The 21,957-nt window shown below is 51.7% G+C and overlaps 1 protein-coding gene across 1 annotated transcript; it reads right to left on the minus strand.

Annotated features, from left to right (window-relative positions):
- Positions 1–2,529: 2,529 nt before the first annotated feature.
- KCNJ5 (potassium inwardly rectifying channel subfamily J member 5) lies at positions 2,530–7,610 on the minus strand. The gene is made up of 2 exons (XM_069468638.1): positions 6,674–7,610; positions 2,530–2,852 (listed from the first exon to the last, which is right to left on the minus strand). Exons 1-2 carry the CDS (start codon positions 7,608–7,610, stop codon positions 2,530–2,532), a joined length of 1,260 nt encoding a protein of 419 aa, XP_069324739.1.
- Positions 7,611–21,957: the final 14,347 nt, after the last annotated feature.

Below are 21,957 nucleotides of genomic sequence, written 5' to 3' on the forward strand. Positions count from 1 at the left end.
GTATGCAGGAGCAATGTTTTTGAAGTGACCCCTTGAAACTCTGTCCATCATCAGACTTTGCATTTAATAAGTTCATGTTTATTCAAGAACTCCCAGAAAATGATCTGGAGAACTTTTCAAACTGTAGTTGGATCAACTGGTCACCAAGAAGGGATTTCCTTGGGATGCGAAGGGCGGTTTTCCGGTGTTTACGTTTCCGAGATAGACAGCAGAACAGGCACGCTGGGATTCATGTTTTACTAATCTGGTATATTTTGGCTGCGGCCTGTCAGGGAGCTTTAGAAGAGGCCTATATTGCCCTCTTCCTCTTCCATAGCCTCTGCACCTTCCACAGTTGGCTGAGAGATGTGACTTGGCTCACGGAGGCCACTGGCAGAGTTCGAGAGCTGCAGAGCGGCCCACTTGGCCCATGGGGACGGTTCAGAATCACAACTGGAGGTGGGTGAGTGAGTCGCCATCCCTTCCTCGAGTACTGCCACCCTCGCACTTGGTTGTAAATGCCAGCGGAGACCTGTTCAGACTAAGACAGGCTTTAGATCCAGCGAGGGGGTGTGGAAAAACGATTTGCCTATTAGTAAACCTGGGGTCTGCAACCTGAGAGGTCCAGCTGTGGCCCCTGCCCCAAGGCCTCCCCTCTGCGAATGGGCTGTCTGCCTCAGACCCCTGACTGCGCCAGACCCCCACTGGGGCACCGTCTGCTTCCCTTTCCCCTGAGGGGTGGATGCCAACCCGTTCCCCTCCCTCCAGGCCTGCTTCACCCAGGATGCCTGGAACCACCACTCCTGCCCTGCCTCTGCGGAGAAGACCCCACTTGCCCATGGCCTCCGTGGCCCCACCGCTGAAGGTCCAGCCTGGGAGCTAGGCACAAGAACCCCCCCTGCAGCCACCCCCAGAGTGAGCAGCCTGCTCGCTCCCCAGCCCAGGCTGCCCCTCCTCTCCCACCAGCCCCAGGACCTGGAAAGCCCGGCCTGAAGGGAATGGCCTGAGACCCAGAGCCTTCCCCTTTGCTCTGCCCTAACTTTCTGCCTCCCTGCAGCTCTGCTCTTACTCCTGGTAGGCGTTCCTGGCCAAGGCAGGACGATGCTTCCACTTTCAAAGGCCAGCTGAGAGCTGTGAAAATTGTGGGTGAGGCCTACATAATTCCCTGCCTGGGAACACCTGAGCTCGCTCCAGGTCGGGTCTGCTCAGCAGCAGCCTGTCGGTCTCAGCACACACTTCATCCCCTGACGGTCGGCACAACCTGCCCTCACGCTTCCTGGGCCTCCAGATTGCAAAAGAAAAGCCTCTGCACTTGCTGATTTTAAGACTCTCCTCTGTTCTTGTTCTCTTAACAATCACGCCCCTCCTGAGTTTCCCGCTGATTCCCCTCGCCCTCCTGTTTCCAGGCTGGGGGAGGCAGCCCTTCCCTTCCCCTTCCCTGGGTGTCATCCCGGCCTGTGGGAGCTCCACGTGTAAGTTGCCGTGGGCAGGGGCTTCTCAGCAGCGGCCTGAGAGTTTGTCCAGCCTGGTCAAGACAAACTGTGAGGCTGCCGCTGCTGCAGTCACCTGTCACTTTTGATTCACACCCCATTATTCACCTTGATAGCAAAGGTGTGATGCCCTGAGGCCAGAGCATCTTGGCAACAATTGGGGCAGATGCTTATTTTGAAATTTTCATGGCCTTTCCTTCTGTCTTCCTTTCCCCTCTGCCCTCCCTATTTCAGCACCAGCTGGCTGGCCTCACCTTCTGAAACTCAGCTTTCTCCCCAGATCACACCATAGGCTCTCTGAGATTGTGAAGAACACTATGGTGAAGGTTAGAAGCACTTTGAGGGGCTTGGGCCAAGAAGCCCTTGAAAAGACCCAGCTGCCGGGGCTGTCCCTCTGGTGGGAGGTGCCGGCACAATGTGGTTGTGGGTGGGCCAGGAAGTGCTGATGCCACTCAGCAGAGGGAAACACACTTCGCAGATAATAACAGAGACCATCAGGGCTGTACACTCCATAGCACTCAATAGTTGGTCATTGGGGTCTGGTTTAAAAGGAACTGCCTCCTGACTTGATAGACCTTAACCCATGGGGGCTCTGTGAGCCCACCCTGGAGCATAGGGCTGAGCTTCCCTCAGGCAGAATTGCTCCTGTCTGAATCCATGACAGGCCCTGGGGTGGTGGGAAAGAGGAAGGGGATGACAGCCCTCTCTAGATGTCAGCCCCTGGAGGGGTCTATGAGACCCAAGAAGGGAAGTGACCCAGTCCAATTGGCAGAGACAGGACAGACACCAGCCTGTGGCATTCACTGTGGGAAAACTCATCCTGACCTGGCCCCCTTGGCCATTGCTGATAGAGACAGCATGTTATGGGGGGTCCAGGCAGGATGCCACCTGCTCAGGGAGGTCCTGAGCTAGGAGCTGGGAGGGCTGGATATATTGTTCCTCCCCCCAACCAGCCCCTAAACAGCACACTCAGCTATCTGCTCCCACCCCTACTACCACCCCCTGCAGTGTCTGTGCTCCCAGAAGCCAGTCAGGGGAGGTTGGGAGGAGAGTGTGGCTCTCACACTGAGCCCCTGGTATCCCTGGACCCACTCAGCCCCCTGGGCTCATCCCCTCCCTCCTGCTCAGCTTCTGCATCTGGCTCTGGCTCAGCACAGCCCCCCAGCAGGGGGGTGGTGGGGAGGTACTGGAGGAGCTGGCCTTCCCGCTTCATTTCTGCCAGCTCCTTGGCACAGCAGCTGGGCGTGTTGGTCTCATAGGTGTCGTGGAAGGTGTTGTAGTCCACCTCATAGAAACCCTTTTCCAAGGTGAGGACTGGTGTGAATCGGTGGCCCCAGAGCACCTCCGTATCCATGTAGGAGCTCCGTGCTTGGCAAGTCATGCCTGGGGAAACAGAAACCACATGCAGTAAGATGCATTCATCCATCCATTTATCCATCCACCCAATCATCCATCCATCCATCCCATCGTCCATCCATCCATCCCATCGTCCATCCATCCATCCCATCGTCCATCCATCCATCCCATCGTCCATCCATTCATCCTATCATCCATCCATCCATCCATCCCATCATTCATCCATCCATCCTATCATTCATCCATCCATCCAATCATCCATCCATCTGTCCAATCATCCATCCATCCATCTATCCTATCATCCATCCATCCATCCCATCATCCATCCATCCATCCTATCATTCATCCATCTGTCCAATCATCCATCCATCTGTCCAATCATCCATCCATCCATCTATCCTATCATTCATCCATCCATCCATCCATCCAATCATCCATCCATCCATGCTATCATCTATTCATCTGTCCAATCATCCATCCATCCATCCTATCATCCATCCATCCTGTCATCCAGCCATCTGTCCAATCAACCATCCATTCTGTCATTCATCCATCTGTCCAATCATCCATCCATCCATCTATCTATCTATCCAATCATCCACCCATCCATCCAATCATCCATCAGTCCAATTATCCATCCATCCTATCATTCATCCATCCTGTCATTCATCAAGTATTTGCTGAACATCTACTTTGTGCTAAGCTCAATGGAGGTGTAAAGCTGACTAAGACATGGTCCTTGCCCTGGAGGAGCTCAAGGTTTAGTGGAGGCAGAAAATTAGAAATCAACATGCAAGATTCTGGAGTAGGGTCCTAGAGACCGGAGCAAATAATTTTTGGAATAGTTGGAGGCAGGGACGTGATTCCTGAAAACAACATTCAGGTCTAGAAGATTGAGATGAGAGAAGAGGTAGGAAAGGGGCTTGAGCGAAGATGAATTCAGAGTGAGTGAACACAGAAAAGCTAACAGGCATTTGGAACATATGGAGATTGTTTCGGGTAGACGCACATGACAGAAGATTCCACACTGACACACGTGCCCATACACACACACACACACACACACGCACACACACACACACAACTTGGCTCCTTGATCTGAGGACTCTCCGATGCCTGCAGTCCCTGTCTACTTAGCCTCTGGCATGCCTGTGTTATTTTTAGGTGTTGCTATCTCTCCAGAGAGGCAGAGCAGCTTTGTTTATGGAGAGAAGCCTCTATGCTTAGAGTAACAGGGAAGTGGCTTTCTGGTATTTAATCTTCTAGCCAAGGAAGGTACTAGCTGTGCTCTTTGGGAGCTGGGGAGAAGCCTTCTCTGGGAGGGTCTCATACAGACCAGCCCCTGGTCAAAGGCTGCTTCCCGCCCTTGGTGTCCCAGTGCCCCCTGCACACGGTGGGCTTGTCGCCTGCACTCCGCTCTGCTCTCAGGGATGCCCGGCTGGGCCGGGCCTCTGCATTCAATCCTCAGCCTTGCTGCCCACCCCCAGCCTCAGTAGAGGTGCGGATGCCCGAAATGGGCCCTGAGCAGGGATTGGAAAGCATTCTCTAGGTGTCAGTCACGGCGCTGTGCGTAGGCTGCTCCATTTGATCTGGAATCCTCCCAAGAGCCCCAGGAGGCTGAGTCTCCTCATTTCTCTGACAAGTTCAGCAGTCTGCCCAAACTCACACAGGTAGGATGTGCAGAGCTGTGTGGCTCAAGCCTCGGCCTGAATCCACAGCGATGGTGAGCTCCACAAGCTCCAAAGAGCCATTCAAGTAGAACGGGTGTGGGCGGGGGGGTCTCCTGCCGTTATCTCTCTGGGCCCCCATGGACAGAGCAAGCACAGCCCAGGTCATGGGAGGGGAGGAGGCCAAACAGGACGAGTCAACTGTGGCCGCTGACTTTGAGGGACTCAGAGGGGAGGAGGCAGTGGGCATCAGCACTGCTCCCTCTGCCGTGGGCCACGGGCACTCTCCCTGCTGCACGGTTGGTGGCAGTGAGGGTGGCCACGGGGAGTGGTCAGACATGGCCTCCTTATTTGTCCCCACGTCTCTGACCTGACTTCTCCTTTGTGACTTCAGAGTGGAGCTCTTCCCCCGAGACTCATTCCGTGTTCCGATTCTGACCTCAGTGCCAAGGGCAGGTGACCTGCAAGCCCCCAGCTTTGCAAGGGGGAGCTTCCTGCATCCTGACTGTCCTTGGCCTCAGGGGCTCCCCTGGTTGCCACCAGATGCTGCCTGGCCGGGCTCCAGCCCCCAGCAGATGGCCAAGCAGCCCCCTCCAGCACCAGTCCCCGGAGCCTGTTAGCACCCCCGCCCGGTCCCACTGGCTCCGGAATGGGAAGGCTGTGGGTGCTCTGAGTCCCCGCCTTGCAACTGGCTTCCCACAGGCAAGGAAGGTGCGCTTGGCCATCTTTGTGATGGCCGCTAATTGTTAGGGGACCAGTGTGGTGTGGGAGAAGAGCTCTAGATTTGTAAGTGGAAGACCTGAGTACGAACCACTCGCTGTCTGCACGGGCCCGCTGGGGTCCAGCTTCCACATCTATAAAACGAGACTGAGCCAGCCCCACACTGTTGTTTGCAAGAATTAGAAAAACATATACGTATCGTTCTGAGCATGGGTGAGTTTGCTATAGGTCGTCCTTAGGGCCTGACGTGCTGCCCAGTGCACCTGGCGAGGAAAAGAGAAAGGAAGGCGAGAGGCAGGCAGGAAGGAGCAGGGTCTGGGGTTTTGCCGGGGGCTCCTCCCGGCCCCACGTGGGCAGGGGGTGAAGACTGGGATCTCTAGCCAGAGCCTGGACTCCCTCAGGCCTTGGGCTCCCTGGAGCCACCTCACAGAGACCTGTGTGGCCGGTGGGTGAGGGAGGAAGGAGGGTCTTGGCTACCAGCCACCCGTGGGAGTCAGTAGCTGAGGGGAGCTGCCCTGCTGGCCGCAGGGCGGGCGTTCCCCTGCACACAGGCGGCTGGTGGGGCTGGTGGCTCAGCATGGATGTGCCTTGTTTTGCAGCGCAGCAAAGCTGAGGGGCAGGCTGCTGCGGCCCCCCCAGAAGGACCCCTCCCCCAGCCCTGGGGCATGGGTGTGTCTCCAAGGAAAGGATCGTACAAGCCCCCAGGAGTTCAGGAAATGCTGCCTCCTGTCCTCTCTGTGAGGAGAGTCACAGTAGGCAAAGATACCGTGAAGTCCTGCTGTAAGGAAACCAGTTCACCTTTGTTTCGCCCTGGGTTTCCCAAAGTCATTTGATCAGCGACTTCTATTTGGCTAGAACACTTGTTCCAGGAGGGGGCAGTTTGGTCCCCTGGGAATGGGGCCAACTCTGGGGTCCCTGCCTTGGTTTCTTTTTTTTCTTTTTTTTGAGAGAGTCTCACTCTGTTGCCTGGGCTAGAGTGCCATGGCGTCAGCCTAGCTCACAGCAACCTCAAACTCCTGGGCTCAAGTGATCCTCCTGCTCAGCCTCCCGAGTAGCTGGGACTCCAGGCGTGGGCCACCGGCCGGGCAGCACTGGTTCATCTGCTTCCTGAGCAGAGCACACCTGCCCCCACCTGGGTTTCCATCCTGGCCCTGTGACTTGGTAGCGCTTGCTCTTGGGCAAACGATTTAACCTGTCTGTGCTGTTTCTTTACCCGTGCCAGTGGGACAGCGTTCAGTGAGATGATTTCTGTTTAGAGGTTGGGCCCTGCTGAAAGTCGGGAAGGTTCAATCGGTGTTAGCTACTGTCATCAGCACACCCTGAGTGCCAGTACCTCCTAGGTCACAATTCAGGGAGTGACGTGTGGCAGTGCCATCTCAGATTCTAAGACACGGACTCCCATCCTCTGGAGTCACAGCATGGCAAGGGGACACTGTGGCGAGGAGGACAAGAGCATCTTACCTGTTGCTTCCACCATGCCTTCTAGGATGACCACGACTTCAAACTCCTCCTGGTCCAGCTGAGCCCGGGACATCTCCCAGAAAGGACTCTTCTCATTGATCTCGTGGGAGATGATGAGTGGAGACACCAGGAAGAGACGGTCGTCGCCCGTGTCGAAGCCCACGTTGATGTCCGTCTGGTTCAGGGGGATGAACTCCCCTTCTTTTGTCTGCCGGGACTTGATGAGCTTGGCGCGGATGGAGGCCTCCACGATGTGGGAGTTACGCAGGTCGCCCACCCTGAACATGAAGCACAGCTTCTCGTCCCGCATGGAGATGACCGCGTTGTTGGAAAACATGAGGGTCTCTGCTCTCTTCTTTGGCTGGCTGATCTTAACGAACATGCAGCCCACCATGAAGGCATTGACGATGGAGCCCAGGATGGCCTGGACCAGGAGGAGTATGATGCCCTCTGGACACTTCTCTGTGATGACCCGGAAGCCGTACCCAATGGTTGTTTCGGTCTCAATGGAGAACAGGAAAGCAGACACAAAGCCACTGAGGTTTTCAACACAAGGAATCCACTCTTGGTCGCCGACATGGTCCAGATCCCCCCGGATGTAAGCAATGAGCCACCAAATGAAGCCAAAGAACAGCCAAGTGGTGGTATAGACCATGGTGAAAACAAGCAGGTTGAAGCGCCACTTGAGGTCCACCAAGGTGGTGAAAAGGTCGCTCAGGTACCGATAGGTTTCCTGGACATTGCCGTGGTGCACGTTGCACTTGCCACTCTTCTCCATGTAGCGCTGGCGGGGCTTCTTGCCTTCGGCCAGCAGGCGGGTGCGGTCTGTGGCGACAGGGACGTAATCGCGGGCCTGTTTGGGAATCTTCTTGGGGTCCCATGGAGTGACTCCAATCTCCATGTCCTGGTTCATAGCATTCCTAGAATCGCCAGCCATGGCCGGGGCACTCTGAATTAAAAAAGACAACATCAGTGAAGCGGACTGTTTTGGCTCAGGAAACACAGTACTGAAGGTCATCTTGCTCTGGGTGCTCACAGGCCTCTCCGCTGGTACACGGTGGGTCAGACTGTGGCATTCTCAAGGGACCCTGTTCTTTTTGTATCCCTGTTGCCTCATACAGATTCTACCACACAATAGATGCACAACAGTTTTTGTTGAGTGAATAAATGGAAAGTACCTAGGTGCAGCCTATACATTAAGTATTTAAAGGATTTGAGAAATCTGGGAGTAATTATGAAAATAATAATAGCAACAATTTATCAAATGCCTACTATGTTCCATGCATTATAGGTGGATTATGGCCCATTACAACAACCCCCTGGCACTAGCCATGGGCACCCCTGTTATATAAGCACGGTGTTGTTTGCTTATGGGTCAGATTATTTCTACTAATCTCTCTCCTGCCATCGACTGTCAGCTCCACAAGGGCATAATTTTGTGTCTGTTTTGTATCCTGATGCATTCCAAGTACCTAGAACATAGCCTGAAATATTCTATATACTCAAAAAGTACTTACTGAATAAATGGATGAATAAATAATAAAACAGAGTCCCAGAGAGGTTAGGTAACAGCCAGGCCACCAAATAAGTGACAAAACTGATATTTGGATTCCTGCTCATCCGGCCCAAAGCCTGTGCTCTTTCCCTTCTACCTGCTGTCTCCTCTTATTTTATCCGAGATCTTTTAGCAGCAGACAGAAAGGAAAAGGCAGCGTGTGTCTGATTCACCAAGTGGTCACTCCCGCCATCTGAGTGGGGAGTCTGTGGCCGTCTGAGCACTTACTAAAATGATAAATTGCTGTGTAGACCCACCATTAAAAAATTTGGGTCAGTTACTCTCTGTCCACTAAGAAATTGAGATGGGCAGGAAGTTACTGCCTTAAGGTTTTCAAAAAGGCTGTAAAATGTTTTTGGAGTACATGCCACATTTCAAAGAGACACCCAGACACCTGCAATACCTGATCTGATGCTCTTCTGATATTCTGCTCAAAACCATTTAAATGCTTTAAGACTCTGATGAAATTAAGAAAGACCATGAGAATCTGTTCAATTCATGATAACATCCTAAATTCATGAGCATTCATGAGCCAGGCATGGTGGTAAGAAATTTATATCCATTAGCTCATTTAATCCTCACAACAAAGCTATTGGACAAATACTGTCATTACCCCTCCATTTCTCAGACGGGAAAGTGTAGCTCAAGTAGCGTGTGCCCAGGTAGGTTTTGGATCTAGGTTCATCTGGCTCCAGTCTGAGGGCAGCTCCACAGTACTTGCCTTATATGCCGGCAGATAATGATGTCTATGGCTCCTGCTCAGCCTGAGGAACTGCTTCCTCCAGAAAGTCTATGAGTTCCCGATCCTGGGAGAGGTCACCTTGGGGATGCTATCACTCGGCCCTTTTCTGCCATGGTCAGTAAGCGTTCCCTGGTTTCCAAATGCTCTTCTTCCCAGGCATCGGGCCCCCGGTTCCTCCCCCTTTCTCTCTCTGTCCTGACTGGGAAGTGCCTGGACCACTCTGTCACCCAGCTGCTGGCTTTCCCCATCAGGCTGGAACCCAAGCTGGGGCCGTGAACATTCCCAGGCAACTGATGAACTTGTTAGGTTGCTGCCTGCAGCCCTGAAAGATCACTACCGCAGCCTTAGGCCAAATAAACTGCGTGGCCTCCGCTCTGCAGACGTACCTGGGCCTCTCTTGCAGTCTGGGTGAGCCCTGCGGCAGCCCTCTGCATGCAAGTTCCCCCAACGAGTGCTTTGAACTGGCCAGCCGATGTTTACTGCTTCCTCCTTTGGACTCTCAACTGGCCCCATCTCAGGACAGTTTGGGCCAGTCCCCTTGCTGCCACTTTTGGAGTGACTCCAGCCACAGGTTTGGCCAGATGGAACACCAGGAAACTGTGCTCCTGATAGAACAACCTGGTGAAGGTTCTATGAACCACTGAGCCAACTGCCCACTGGCTGACCAAGGTCATCTCACCCATCCTGAAAAGTCGGATGATCCTGGCAGGCTTTTTCCTTCACTGCCTGGGTAACTATAGCAATTTCAAGGTGACTTTTAAAGTATCTCAGTGAAGGACCATCTGAAGGGCCATTTGTCTCAGACATCCATTGGCCATTTCCCATTCTGCACAGGCCACCTGCTCCCTGCCCCTCCTGTGGCAGTTACCAAGATAAATGAAACAGAGGGAAATGCTTGGGGTTTCTGCAGATCCCAGGCAGGGTTTGCTCTGCTGCTAAGCAGGAGACTGTACGGAAAACCCGACTGCAGATGCCCAGAGACGGTGAGAAATGCTGCTGATCCGAGGCCCCATGTGCTCTGGGGACCCAGCTGTCGGAACCCAGGCAGGGGTCCAGTAGGAGAGCTGTCGCGGACCCCCGGAGCCACTGATGTTGGACAGGGCAGGCACAGTGCCTGCAAGAGTGAGTCATCGGGCAGGGCACATGGGAACGCACATCCTCCTGCCCTCAGCTCTTTGGGGGAAACAGCTTTCTGCTGATTTTCTGCACTGTTTCCTTCTTTATTTTTAAACCTACTCGCGTATGTTCTTGTAGGCAAAGGCCTTGTGCTGTGCTAGAAACAGGAACATGTTTTCTAGGACACTTCAGCCCAGATCTGAAAACTGTTTGTGTCTGGCAGACAGGACAAGGTGGTCTACCTCTGACTTGACATTAGGATACATTCTCCATGTGTGCTGGAGTCACCTGCAGAAGTTATTCCTCGTTCAGCCCAGGGTACGATTTCCATTCTAGCTCGGTATCCAACATATTTGCTCTGCAGTCCAAAGAAAATCTTAATTTTCTTTGGCTCCATTTACTCTGTTATAAATCTCACATAATATTCTCTGCCCCTCTAGCCCCTGGAGCCATTGGAGGGATTCAAGGAAAGTATACATGATACAATCATTAATCTAACTATAAATGTGCGTGGATATTTGTAAACTCTCCCTGAATTGAAATGTGATGCAACATCCCATTAACCCTATTTTAAAGGTGAAGAAAGAGAGGCACAGAGCATCTAAGTGTGGCCTCTAAAGCCCCAGTGGGCGATGTGCAGGGCAGCATTGAGCTGACTGGCACAGAGTCTCTATTGTCCAGATTTCTTCTAGGGGTAAGTGAAATGCCCATCCTAGCAACCCTGGCCTCCAGGGCTGTGTGCCCATCAAGTCGAAAGGATTTTCAGGAACAACAGAGATGAGCTTCTTCAATCAGGTTTTCAAGATCCATTCCATTACTTATGCATCCATTCAGCAAGCATTAATTGAGGAACTACTATAGCCAGGCCCTTGTGCTAGGAGCTGGACATAAAGCAGTGAAGAAGATGAACACAGAGCCAGCCCTCTTGTAGCTTATATTCTAGCTTTGCCTCTTTGAACCTAGGGTTTGTGCAGGACCGTCTGGAGAGAGGGGCAGGGAGGAAGGCTGTGGCCTGGCCCAGGTGAACCGAGTATTCTAGCTACCCTCTGTGAGACGCAGGGAGAGGCGCCGACCAGAGCGAATCCTATTAAACCTCAGCCAGCCTGTGACTGCTCTTCCTCGTCAAGCCTGTCCTGTGTCTGCGGCTGGGAAGCTGTGCTGGGGCGGGATGAAAGCCTTTGGAAAAGACAGAGCTTCAAGTCCAGCAAAATGGTTTAATCCCTTTGATATGAAAATACAGGTGGAGAAAGATTCAAAAGAGGCAAAATCAAAGGAAGTTATATTTCGGATGATCATTAGCAAATCTGACATCCATTGAAACGGACCTCTGGGTTAAGGATTTCAGAAACACCCACCCACAGCGAGCAAACTCTGTGTCGGGGGTGGCTGAGAATGTCAGGAGCCGCGGCAACAGCGGCAGCGTGACAGGAGCTACACTTGGGGGTCAGCAGGGCTTCCTGGAGGGAGCACGGAGCTGGGAGTCTTATGTCAGACTCAGGTTCCCTCTCTGTGAAAATGGGAATTGCAAACTTTATGGACTTCCTCCTTCTTGCTTATACATGCTGGGTCAAAATCTACGTGCTGAGATTTGGGGCACGGGACAAGGTTGGTGGAAGAGGACTGGAGGGGAACACACTCGTGTCTCATATCGAGGTGTCTGATGCTATTCTATGTGAATCTGTATGACCGTACTTGCTAAAATATGAAACTGCTCCAAACTAGTTCATGACCAGGCTGTCCCCATGCCCTCAAGGACTTTCAAGGCTGGCAGGGCATGGTGAACAGAGTGTACGCTGGGGATAGAGCAGGCGGAACTCTCAGACAGCCTCACGCTCCCTGTCCTCTAGCATACACCACATGTCTAGTCCCCGGGAGCTGGAGATGGGGCCCTTGCTCCCAATATTAGCTTACATTACACGGCACGGTTGACTTTAAGAAAGATAGGTAGTCTGTGGTGAGCCTGACCTAATCACATAAGCCCTTGGAAGGCACGGGCTTTTCCTGAAGCAGGAGAGCCAAAGCCTGAGAGGAATCAGACGAGAGGAAGATTCTTTGTGGGCTTTAAAGATGGAGGGGCCACGTGGCAGGGAATGTGGGCGACTTCTGGGAGCTGAGAGCAGCCCCCAGCTAACAGCCAGCAAGGAAGCGAGGACTTCAGTCCTGCAACTGAGAAGAGCTCAATTTTGCCACAACCCCAGGAGTCTGGAAGAGGACCCGGGTTCCAGATGAGGATGCTGACCACCGCCGACACCTCGATTTTGGCCTTGCGAGAACAGAGCAGGAGCACGGATACATAATGCCCGCACTTCTGACCCACAGAACTGGGGGCTGATAAATGGGTGTCCTTTCAAGAAATTACCTCTGTAGTCATGTGCTACGGCAGAAATAGCAAACACAGTGCAGAGAGGGAGGCTGACGCCGGCATCGCATTGCCCAGGTGCCTATTCTCTGCCTTGAGCTGAGGGACTTTGGGAAAGTTACTTCTCTGAGCCTCTGTTACTTTGTCTGCTACATGAGGATGATGGTTGTACTAACCAAAGCGCCTCTCTGGAGATTAAACGAAAGGCGCACGCACAGCGCCTGGCTCACAGGAGCTCTCCCAGGCGGTCCCCGTTATTTCCTCAGGGGTCTGGCTGGAAGAGATGATGGACAGGAGCGCTTCACACAACTCAAGGACAAGGAAGGAGAGCTGAAAGCGCCAGTGCCTACCACGTGCCCGCATCCCGCTCCCACACCTGCAAGGAAGGATTGCCGCCACCTTACAACGGGAGGAACCAGCTGACAGCGCAGACAACTTGCCCAGAGTCGCACACCTGGTGCGGCAGAGCTGAGATGCAAACCCAGCTCTCCAGATGGGCGGTGGCACTGGATGCCCGAAGGCCACTTTGAGAGGCCTTGGTGGCACCGCGGGACCTCCTCGCCCCTTCCCCAAGAAGCTGCGCCTGAAGGACTAAGAACCTGCCCTTTTGGCCCTTCCACACCTAGGCGGAGACTGGTCTGTGCTCAGGTCCGGGCGTTTCCCTCGCGCCTTGCCTGCGGCGTCATCCCTGCTCCTGCAGAGCCCTGCTTCCGGCTTCCCGGGTCCCCACCACGCCCGCGCCCCGCCCCCGCGACCGCCCGCAGGAGCGTGGGAGAGGCGGGAGGGGAGACGGCAGCTGGGACTGGGGAGCCCCACGCAGTGTGCCGCAGGGGCTTTACGTGACCCCCCAACTCCCTGCACGCTGTCCCGGGACATTGTCCACACTGGATCTGGGTACGGTGGGACGGTTCTCTCTCTGTTCCACCCTCTAGGCCCCCAACAGCCACCGCTCAGCGGCTGCAGGGTCGGGGTGGGGTTAGGGCATAGGGCGATGGGGGGCAGGTGGCCCATCTTGGAGGAGGGGTTGACCAACACCCCGGCCACCCAGAGCCTGTGCCTCCTCCCAGGGGGCTAATCCTCGTTTCCCAGTTTTTCAAAATTACCAACCTTACAACAAAACACTCATTTTTAGTTGTACTCCGAGGTTTAATGGCCCAGAGCCGGTAGTCATAAATCTTTAAAAACCTATCAGGTATTTCATTTAAAAACCTCATCATTTTGCAGCTATTTGTTCTATCAACTTAGGTCAGAGTATATTCTTGAATTCCTGGGTGTTTTATGGCTTTACTTCTTGAACCCAAGTTGGTCTGGGTCATAGCTGAGCAGGTAGGAGGGGTGGAGTCCCAGTGGACACTGACACATGGCTTCATTCATTCATTCAGTGAGTCAGTTAGTCAATCAATGAACCCCCACTGGGTATTTGCATTATGCTGGGCCCTGGGCATAGAAGAACAGAGGCGCACTTCCCTGGCTTTCCAGTGCTTTCCATTCACAGCGATTTGGTTAAAATGCAGGGGTCTGGGGGTCACAGAGTCTGTGTTTTTTCCTAGGGGGATCCAGTGGTGTTGGTGCAGCTGGTCCTCAGTCCACACTGGGGTAGCGGGACTTCTTCACCCAGGTCGCACGTAGGCATCAGCTGGGAGCTGGACAGCATGTTGGTGCCCAGGTGCCACCTCGGCAAGGAGACCGAGGGCCACGGGTCCCTTCTCGCCCACAGGGAGCTCACCGTGTGGTGGGAGCGCACAGTGAACGGGTCAGGGCGGCAGAGAGTGATGGGGAGACCAAGGCACAGTCCTTCACTCGGCTTGGCGGGGTCAGGAAGGTGCCCAGCGAGTGGGGTGAGGCAGCAGAGCCTTCCGGATGCGGGAACAGGGGGCCAGTGGCAATAATAGCTCATCATTCGCGGTCTGCGTACTGTTTGTAAGGTACCGTATCATTCACTATGCAAGCAGATCTATTAAGTCCGTCTTAGTGGCCTCATTGCACAGATCACAAAAGCCAAGCGATTTAATAGCTTGCTTAAGGCCGCACGGTTGCTAGGCAGCAGGGCCAGGGTTTGTCTGACTCCAAAGGCTCTAAGTGCAGCCACCCCTGCCTCTGAGGTTACCGCTTGTCAGCCCTCAGGGTTCAATCAGGCTTTTCTGAGCCTCCACAGGGCTCAGGCCTTGAGAAACCTGGCCCGAGATGCCGCCCGATTTGCACACACCTGCTCTGTGCCAGGAAAGCAGGCCATGATTTACTGCCCGCTGCCCGGCTGCCGTGTCCTCCCGCTGGGGCTCTCTCCCTCCCCCTCGGCTCCCCCTAGAGTGCTCCAAGTTCACCTGACAGCTGCTCCTCCACTTTTTCCAACTTGCCCCCAAAGGTCCCGAATTGCTCCAAGGAGATGAGGTGTCCACATGTCCCAGGTGACACCTGTTGTTCTGGCACGATCACCAGGAGTGCCCTGGTCACTCTCAGAAGTGTCTCTATTTGGACGATGGCTCCTCTACAAGAAAAGACTGCTAACTGGCAGCCACCAGTTTCACTCTTAACACCTCATGCTTGGATCTGCCTTTATCGAAGGTGGGTCTGCATCCGTCAGCAGTGAGGGCAGTTCCTGCTCACTCCCGACCTCCTCGGCTGGGTGGGGAGTGCAGGCCGCAGGAACCAGAACCCCGGGTGGGTACCGAACTTTGCCACGTACTCAGGAGTCTATGTGAGGCCCGTGAGTGCAGCTGCTGGACTGGGTTCTTTCAGCACAGACACACGCACACTATTCGTGCTTGTTGGTCATACACACACAGTACACTTGCTCCTGTTTTTATTCAAAGGTCATGTCCTCTCAGACCTTTCATTTTCACGTTTTTGATAGAGAAGCAGATTTAAAATATTCAATTTCTTTATTCTAGGAAAAGCAATTACACAAACACGGTAAATGCAACTAAAACTTGCTCTGGGTTTTGGGGACACAATAGGGAGTGGTGAGGACTGCGGTGAGCGGAGCCACCACTACTTGGCTTTAGCTAATAACTGCTGTGCCAGAACGTGGAGCTGGCACTGCAACATCCTCCACTTTCTTTTTCCAGAAAAGCCAGAAATTAAAACTCCTTTTTTTTTTTTTTTTTTTTTTTTTTTTTTTTTTTTGAGACAGAGTCTCACTCTGTTGCCCAGGCTAGAGTGAGTGCCGTGGCGTCAGCCTAGCTCACAGCAACCTCAAACTCCTGAGCTCAAGGGATCCTCCTGTCTCAGCCTCCCGAGTAGCTGGGACTACAGGCATGTGCCACCATGCCCGGCTAATTTTTTCTATATATATTTTTAGCTGTCCATATAATTCTTTCTATTTTTAGTAGAGATGGGGTCTCGCTCTTGCTCAGGCTGGTCTCGAACTCCTGAGCTCAAACGATCCGCCCACCTCGGCCTCCCAGAGTGCTAGGATTACAGGCGTGAGCTACCGCGCCCCGCCAGAAATTAAAACTCTTGAACATGAAATTTCTTTTTCTCCATGTTGACAACTAATTCAATGATTTTGGAAACATCATTCTTTTCTAGCCAAAGAAAATATATCTGTGAGTCAGATTCAATCTGTCAGCTGCCAATTTATATCTCTGGGCTACCGAGTCAGAGCGAGGCTTCCTCCTTCCCTGTGCTTTGAGTTAAGCTGAGCGCAGCGTTGAGAGCTGTGGTAGAGCCAATCCGTGCTCCGCAAAGCTTTCCTGGGTGCACAAGCGGGTCCGCCGTGAACAGAAAGGCAGGAGGCCCAGGGGGAAGATGAGGGCTTGATCCAGGAGACATGCGATGGCAAGAGGGTGCTCCCTCGGTTCCCGCCAGCCTGGTTCACGGGGTCCTCGCCGGCTCTGTCTCCTCGCCCACAGCCCCAGTGTGCATCTTCCGCCTCACTGCCTTCTCCCCCTGACTGGCACCCCTTGCCCACCTGCCGCAGAGAACAGCACCTCAGGGAATTGTGACAGTCCTTTCTTTCACTAACAGTAAAAATGGTTCTCAATGGGAAGGGAGTTCTCGCCACAAACGCTATAAATCCTTCCTGAGGAGGGCTGTCCGGACAGGAGGGTGGGTCAGGCGACCTCCCGAGCTGGTTTCTGGCTCAGATGCAGTGGACGCTGGCCACCCCCGATCAGGGGGTCGTGGGACACAGGGCTGTGGAGCTGTGCTAGATGAGTGGAATGAGGCCACACGTGCTGATTGTTAAGCCCAGGCTGCTCCTCACTGCCACAGGCTCATGAGGGCTCAGGGAACACACAGTCCTTTTGGCTCTGCTCTGAGCAGAATGCCCAAGAAAAGGGTGCTCCTGAGACCCACCAGAGCCGGAGTGGCTGGGCCTCCTGTGGCCGTGTGGGGGGCCAAGTGCCAGGAGCAGGGTGAGGGGCTTCGAGTGGAATGCAGACACTGTGGATCTAGGAGCAGCCTGTGTCAGACAGGACACCTCATCACCGTGGAGCTGTCCCTGCACAAGATGTCCTGTTCTCTGATCGCTGAGCAGTTACGGGCTGTGCGGAAGGGAGCTGCTGGCGAGGAGGAGGGGCTCCTCAGGTGGGCGGGGCCCTGCCACAGCGGCCCTGCCCCGTCCCTGGGGAGCTGCCACGGACTCAGGTTTCCCTGCTCAGGGCACCCTGGGTCTCCATCCTGGGCTGTCCCTGTCCCTCGAAGGGAGCCCTCAGCACAGGTGAGATTATTCTTGAGAAAAAAGTCAGGGAACAGAGAGAGGATGCAGGACTGAGGCTGCTCCCAGAGTTACTCCGCTGTCCGTCAGATGGGCTCAGAGACACCTGAGCAGAGAGAGCTCCTCAGGAAGCATCTTTCCCGTCTGTGCTGCATCCTTCATGCCCTTTGCACTCTGTTTGCTTTTGTGTTAAACATCTGCTCAGCATATCTCCTGCAGCAGGTGTACTGTCTTCTCGCTTTTCTTTGCAGAATAGCTCTGGAAGTGAAATCCGTGTGTGTGTGTGTGTGTGTGTGTGTGTACACTCACGCATGCTCCTCTGAACTAGGAGCCTTGCATAGGTTAACTCACTAGATCATCTCACCAGCACTGTGGAGTAAGTATGGTGGAGTAAGTACAGTGCATCCATTACACAGATAAGTAGACTGAGATTCGGAGCAGGGAGGGAACTTACCCAAGGCCAGATGGCGTGTAAGCAGCAGAGCCCAGCTTTGAACTGACACTGGCCTGACTCCAGGGCCCACAGCCCCCACTCTGCTGCTTCATGGCCACTAGAGTCCAGCCAGCCTGGCTCTGAATCACAATGCCTGCTCTCCTGGCCATACCCTAGGCTCTGAGTTACATTGACTGCATAGGTCCCCACCTACAGAGGCCTCTCCTCTTTCCTAGATGAGAAATGGAAGCATGCACGGGAATCACGATGTTAATGTTTATCAGGAAAATTCTATCCTACCAAATCCTAATGCAATGTATTTGGCCTCCTAACCTGAACTGCTTACGAGCAGGCATAAGGTCTGAAACAATACCAGTATTACTCGTATATGGAATTATTATTATGGAATAATAACAGCAATTTGCATCTGTTTCAGGCTCTTTCAGGACTCTAGGATCGGCTCGTGAGATCCCGTCGTATTCACCCTGTTTGGCAGTGGGACAGCTGGGGCTTGCCCGAGGGCCCACGATGCTGGCTGACTGCTCCCAGGATGCTGGCGTTGTAGACATGGAAACACTGACTGTGGAGCTGCATGAAATGCCAGCACTGAAATAGTTCACCACAGGCCTGCAAGGTGGCCCTGACGTCTGGCTGCACAGGGAAGGGGGCCAGCTGAGCCAATAAGGGCACCAGAAGGTGGGTTTGGGGCTTTCAGAGGCTCAAGCAGGAGCCCAGACAAGTGGGAGATACTTGGCAGCTCATTCGGACCGCATCCTTGGAGGATTCCCCACCCCGAGTCTCAAGAGGTCATAAAACTCTGTGCATTATTTTCTGATATCCGGAGAGAAACTGTGTACCCTTTTAGAAGTGCTATGGACTAATCCCGTGGTGACTTTGTCATTAAAGAAACAAAAATACTGAGAGTTCACAATCAACATAAAAAGGCAGAGAGAGGATTAAATGGTATTTCACTTAAGCGTTTCTAAAGGAAGACAGAGTTCTTGTCTAAAATGAGAGCAGACAGATCTGGCATTTTGCTGGAGGAGTTCAATTCTTTGGAGAAAATACAGAGACAAAAAGACCATTTTGATGATATTTAAAAGATCCCTTTCAGTGTATCTAAGTGGGTCTAAATATATTCAGCAATTTTTAAGAGGGCAGAAGTTAGGCCTAATTGGAGGGATGGAACACAGATTCGAAAGGCTTAATCACAGGTAAGCACCTCTCAACGGACACAGCACTGCGGCCAAACCTGATCATTCAGGCCCGTGAGCTTGCGCGGGGCTCCCAGCATCTGCCCCAGACGGACTGTTTTGCTGCCCTCCCTGGCCAGCTGCCACGGGTCACTCACAGCTCCTCACACCCACCCACCTCAATACCGAGCCGAGGCTTACTCGTGCATCCCGGCCCTCTGCAGAAGACGTATGAAAAATCATGAATAAAAGGGCACGGAAATCAAATTAACTCATTGTACATTTTCCCTACATTTGTTTCTGTCTGTCTAGTACTTTTCCTTTCTAAAGCCTGCCGTCCCTCTGAGAGCGAGCAGCATAGTCACAGGGCATTTTCCTCATTGTAACCCCACACTGCGTGCATTCTGCATTAAATAATAAAGGGGATTAATAATTAAATCAAAATGAAAAACCACTTGTTTCCTCTCTACAGCCTAAGGGACAGATTTCCTGGGCTGGTGTCAAGGTATCAGTGGTGATTAGAGAACATGAGATTGCAGAAGTGCACAGAAGACAATAGCAGGACAGCAAGAGACTGTGAACAAGAACATATTTATATACAAGTAAGAAAGAAGTGATGGTGAGAGAAGGTAAATGGTGAGAAAGAACTAGAGAAACAGGTAAAATCCCAGTAATTACAGCTGAAACCTATTGGGGTATACAATATGCCTGATTGTATTCTAAATGCTTCCATTATTAACTTGCTTAACCATTTCAGAAAAGACATGAAGTAGGTACTATTTAACCCATTCATAGATGAGAAAACTGAGGCACAGAGGGTGAGTAAACTGCCCTCTTCTAGCAAGTTGTGGACCTGGATTTGAACCTGGTTTGAGTGGCCCCAGGGTCACACTGCAGTTAAGGAAAGCAAGGAAAAGGGAATGCCCAAATGACCCACCGAAGAGGAAGGAGGCAAATGTCCCGGGAGAATGAATGAAGTAGGAAAAGGCAGTGACAGTAAGAGAAAAACAAAGTGAAGGGGGTGGGAGCATTAGAGCGAGGGCTGAGAATAAAAGAAGGATAAAAAGCAAAGGATGAAAAGGAGAGACAGAGCGAAGAGAAGAGAAAGTGGCTGTGGGCATCAGAAGGAGAGCTGGCGGGGGCCAGGAAAGCTGGGCGACTCAGCTAAGGGCCTGCACCTTGAACACTTGCTGTGGGGCACCTCTCGGGTGCTGTCCTACTGGACCCCTTCTGTGGCATTTCAAGGCAGGTGTTATTAGACTCGTTTTACAGAAAGTGATCTGAAAGTCTGAGAAACTAAGTGATGTGCCCAAGGTCACTCAGTTAGTTCATGGCAGAGCAAAAAGAACTGCTGACAACTACAAAATGCCAAAGAAAGCGATCAAAGGACACTTAAATACACGGGAAAACATACTGTGTTCATGGATTGGAAGACTCAGTATAGTAAAAATGTCAATTCTTCCCAAATGGATATGCAGGTTCAATGTGATTCCCATCAAAATCCCACAGGATTTTTTTGTAGCTGTAGATAAGATTATTGTGAAATTTACATGGAAAGGCAAAGGAACCGGAACAAATAAAACAAATTTGAAAAAGAATAAAGTGGAAGGAATCAATCTGCTCAGGTTCGAGACTTGTTACATAGCCACAGTGATAAGACCACATGATACTGGCCGGACAGACACACAGATCATTGGAACAGCACAAAGAACCTGAGAATAGACTTTCACAAATACACCCGGCTCATTCTTGACAAGGGTGCAAAGGATTCGGCAGAGGAAAGACAGCCTTTCAACTAACGGTGCCGGAGCAATGGGACGTCCACAGGCAAAAAAATGGACCTCGACCTTACACAAAAAGTAACTCAAAATGGATCATGGATTTAAACATAAAAGATAAAGTGGTAAAACTTTCAGGAAGCAACTTACGAGAAACTCTTCAAGATCTAGGCAGGCAAAGAGTTCTTAGATTTGATACCAAAAGCACAAGCCATAAAAACCGATCAATTAAATTTCATCAAAATTAAAAACATTTTCTCTGAAAAAGACCTTGTTAAGAAGATGAAAATGCAAATTACAGAGTAGGAGAAGATACTTGCAAACTATGTATCTGACAAAGGATTAGTATCTACAATATATTTCAAAACTCTCAAAACTCAACAGAAACAATAGCAGCCAATCCAACGAGAAAATGGGCAAAAGACATGAAGAGTCATTTTGCTAATGAGGACCCATGGAGGTTAAGTAAGCGCACAAAACAACCGTCTCCATCATTAGCAAACAGGCAAACGCAAAATAAAACCCCCATGAGACACCACTGCACCCCTACCAGAATGACTAAAATAAAAAATAGTGACAACACTAAATGTTGGCAAAGATGTGGAGAAACTGGATCGCTTGTACATTGTTGGTGGGAATGTAAAATGCTACAGTCACTATGAAAAACAGTTTGGCAGTTTAAAAGAAAACTAAACATACAACTACCATATGACCCAATAATTACACTTCTGGGCATTTATCCCAGAGAAATGAAAACCAGTACCCAAATAATTATAACTGCTTTGTTCATAATAGCCCCAAATTGGAAACAACCCAGATGTCTCTCAGTGAGTGAGTGGTTAAACAAACTATGGTACTTTCCCACTATGGAATACTACTCAGCAATAAAAACAGAAAGCAAAACACAACAGACATGCACACACACATACATGCGCAGATGATTTTCCAGAAAATTATGTTGAATGAAAAAAGCCAATCCCAAAAGGTAACATACCATATGATCCTAATTATATAACATTCTTGAGACGACAAAAATCATAGAAATGGAGAAAAGAACAGTGGTTGTCGGGGGTTAAGGAGAGGGCAGGAGGGTGGGGAAGCAGGTGTGACTATAAAAGGGCCACACGAGAGGGACTCGTGGTATGGAAATGTCATTCAGCCATTGCGACAGTGTACTGCAGCTTTGCAGCAGCACCACCGAGAGAAACTGGGTAGAGAGTACGGTAGATCTCCCTGCGTTACCACTTAAACTCCACGTGAATCTACTGTTATCTTAAAATGAAAAAATAAGAGAATGACTGTAGTAGAAAAAGGGATTGAACTTAAGAAAAGGTAAAGGGCATTTATGATCAAGAGAATGAGAAAAAGACAAACACAGAGGGAAAAAGGAACCAAACCAAGAAAGAGAGAGAGAGAAAGGCAATAAAATGTAACTGAGAACCAAGTGTGAA

Source organism: Eulemur rufifrons, chromosome 6 (genome assembly GCF_041146395.1).
Source record: "Eulemur rufifrons isolate Redbay chromosome 6, OSU_ERuf_1, whole genome shotgun sequence".
Taxonomy (NCBI): Eukaryota; Metazoa; Chordata; class Mammalia; order Primates; family Lemuridae; genus Eulemur; species Eulemur rufifrons.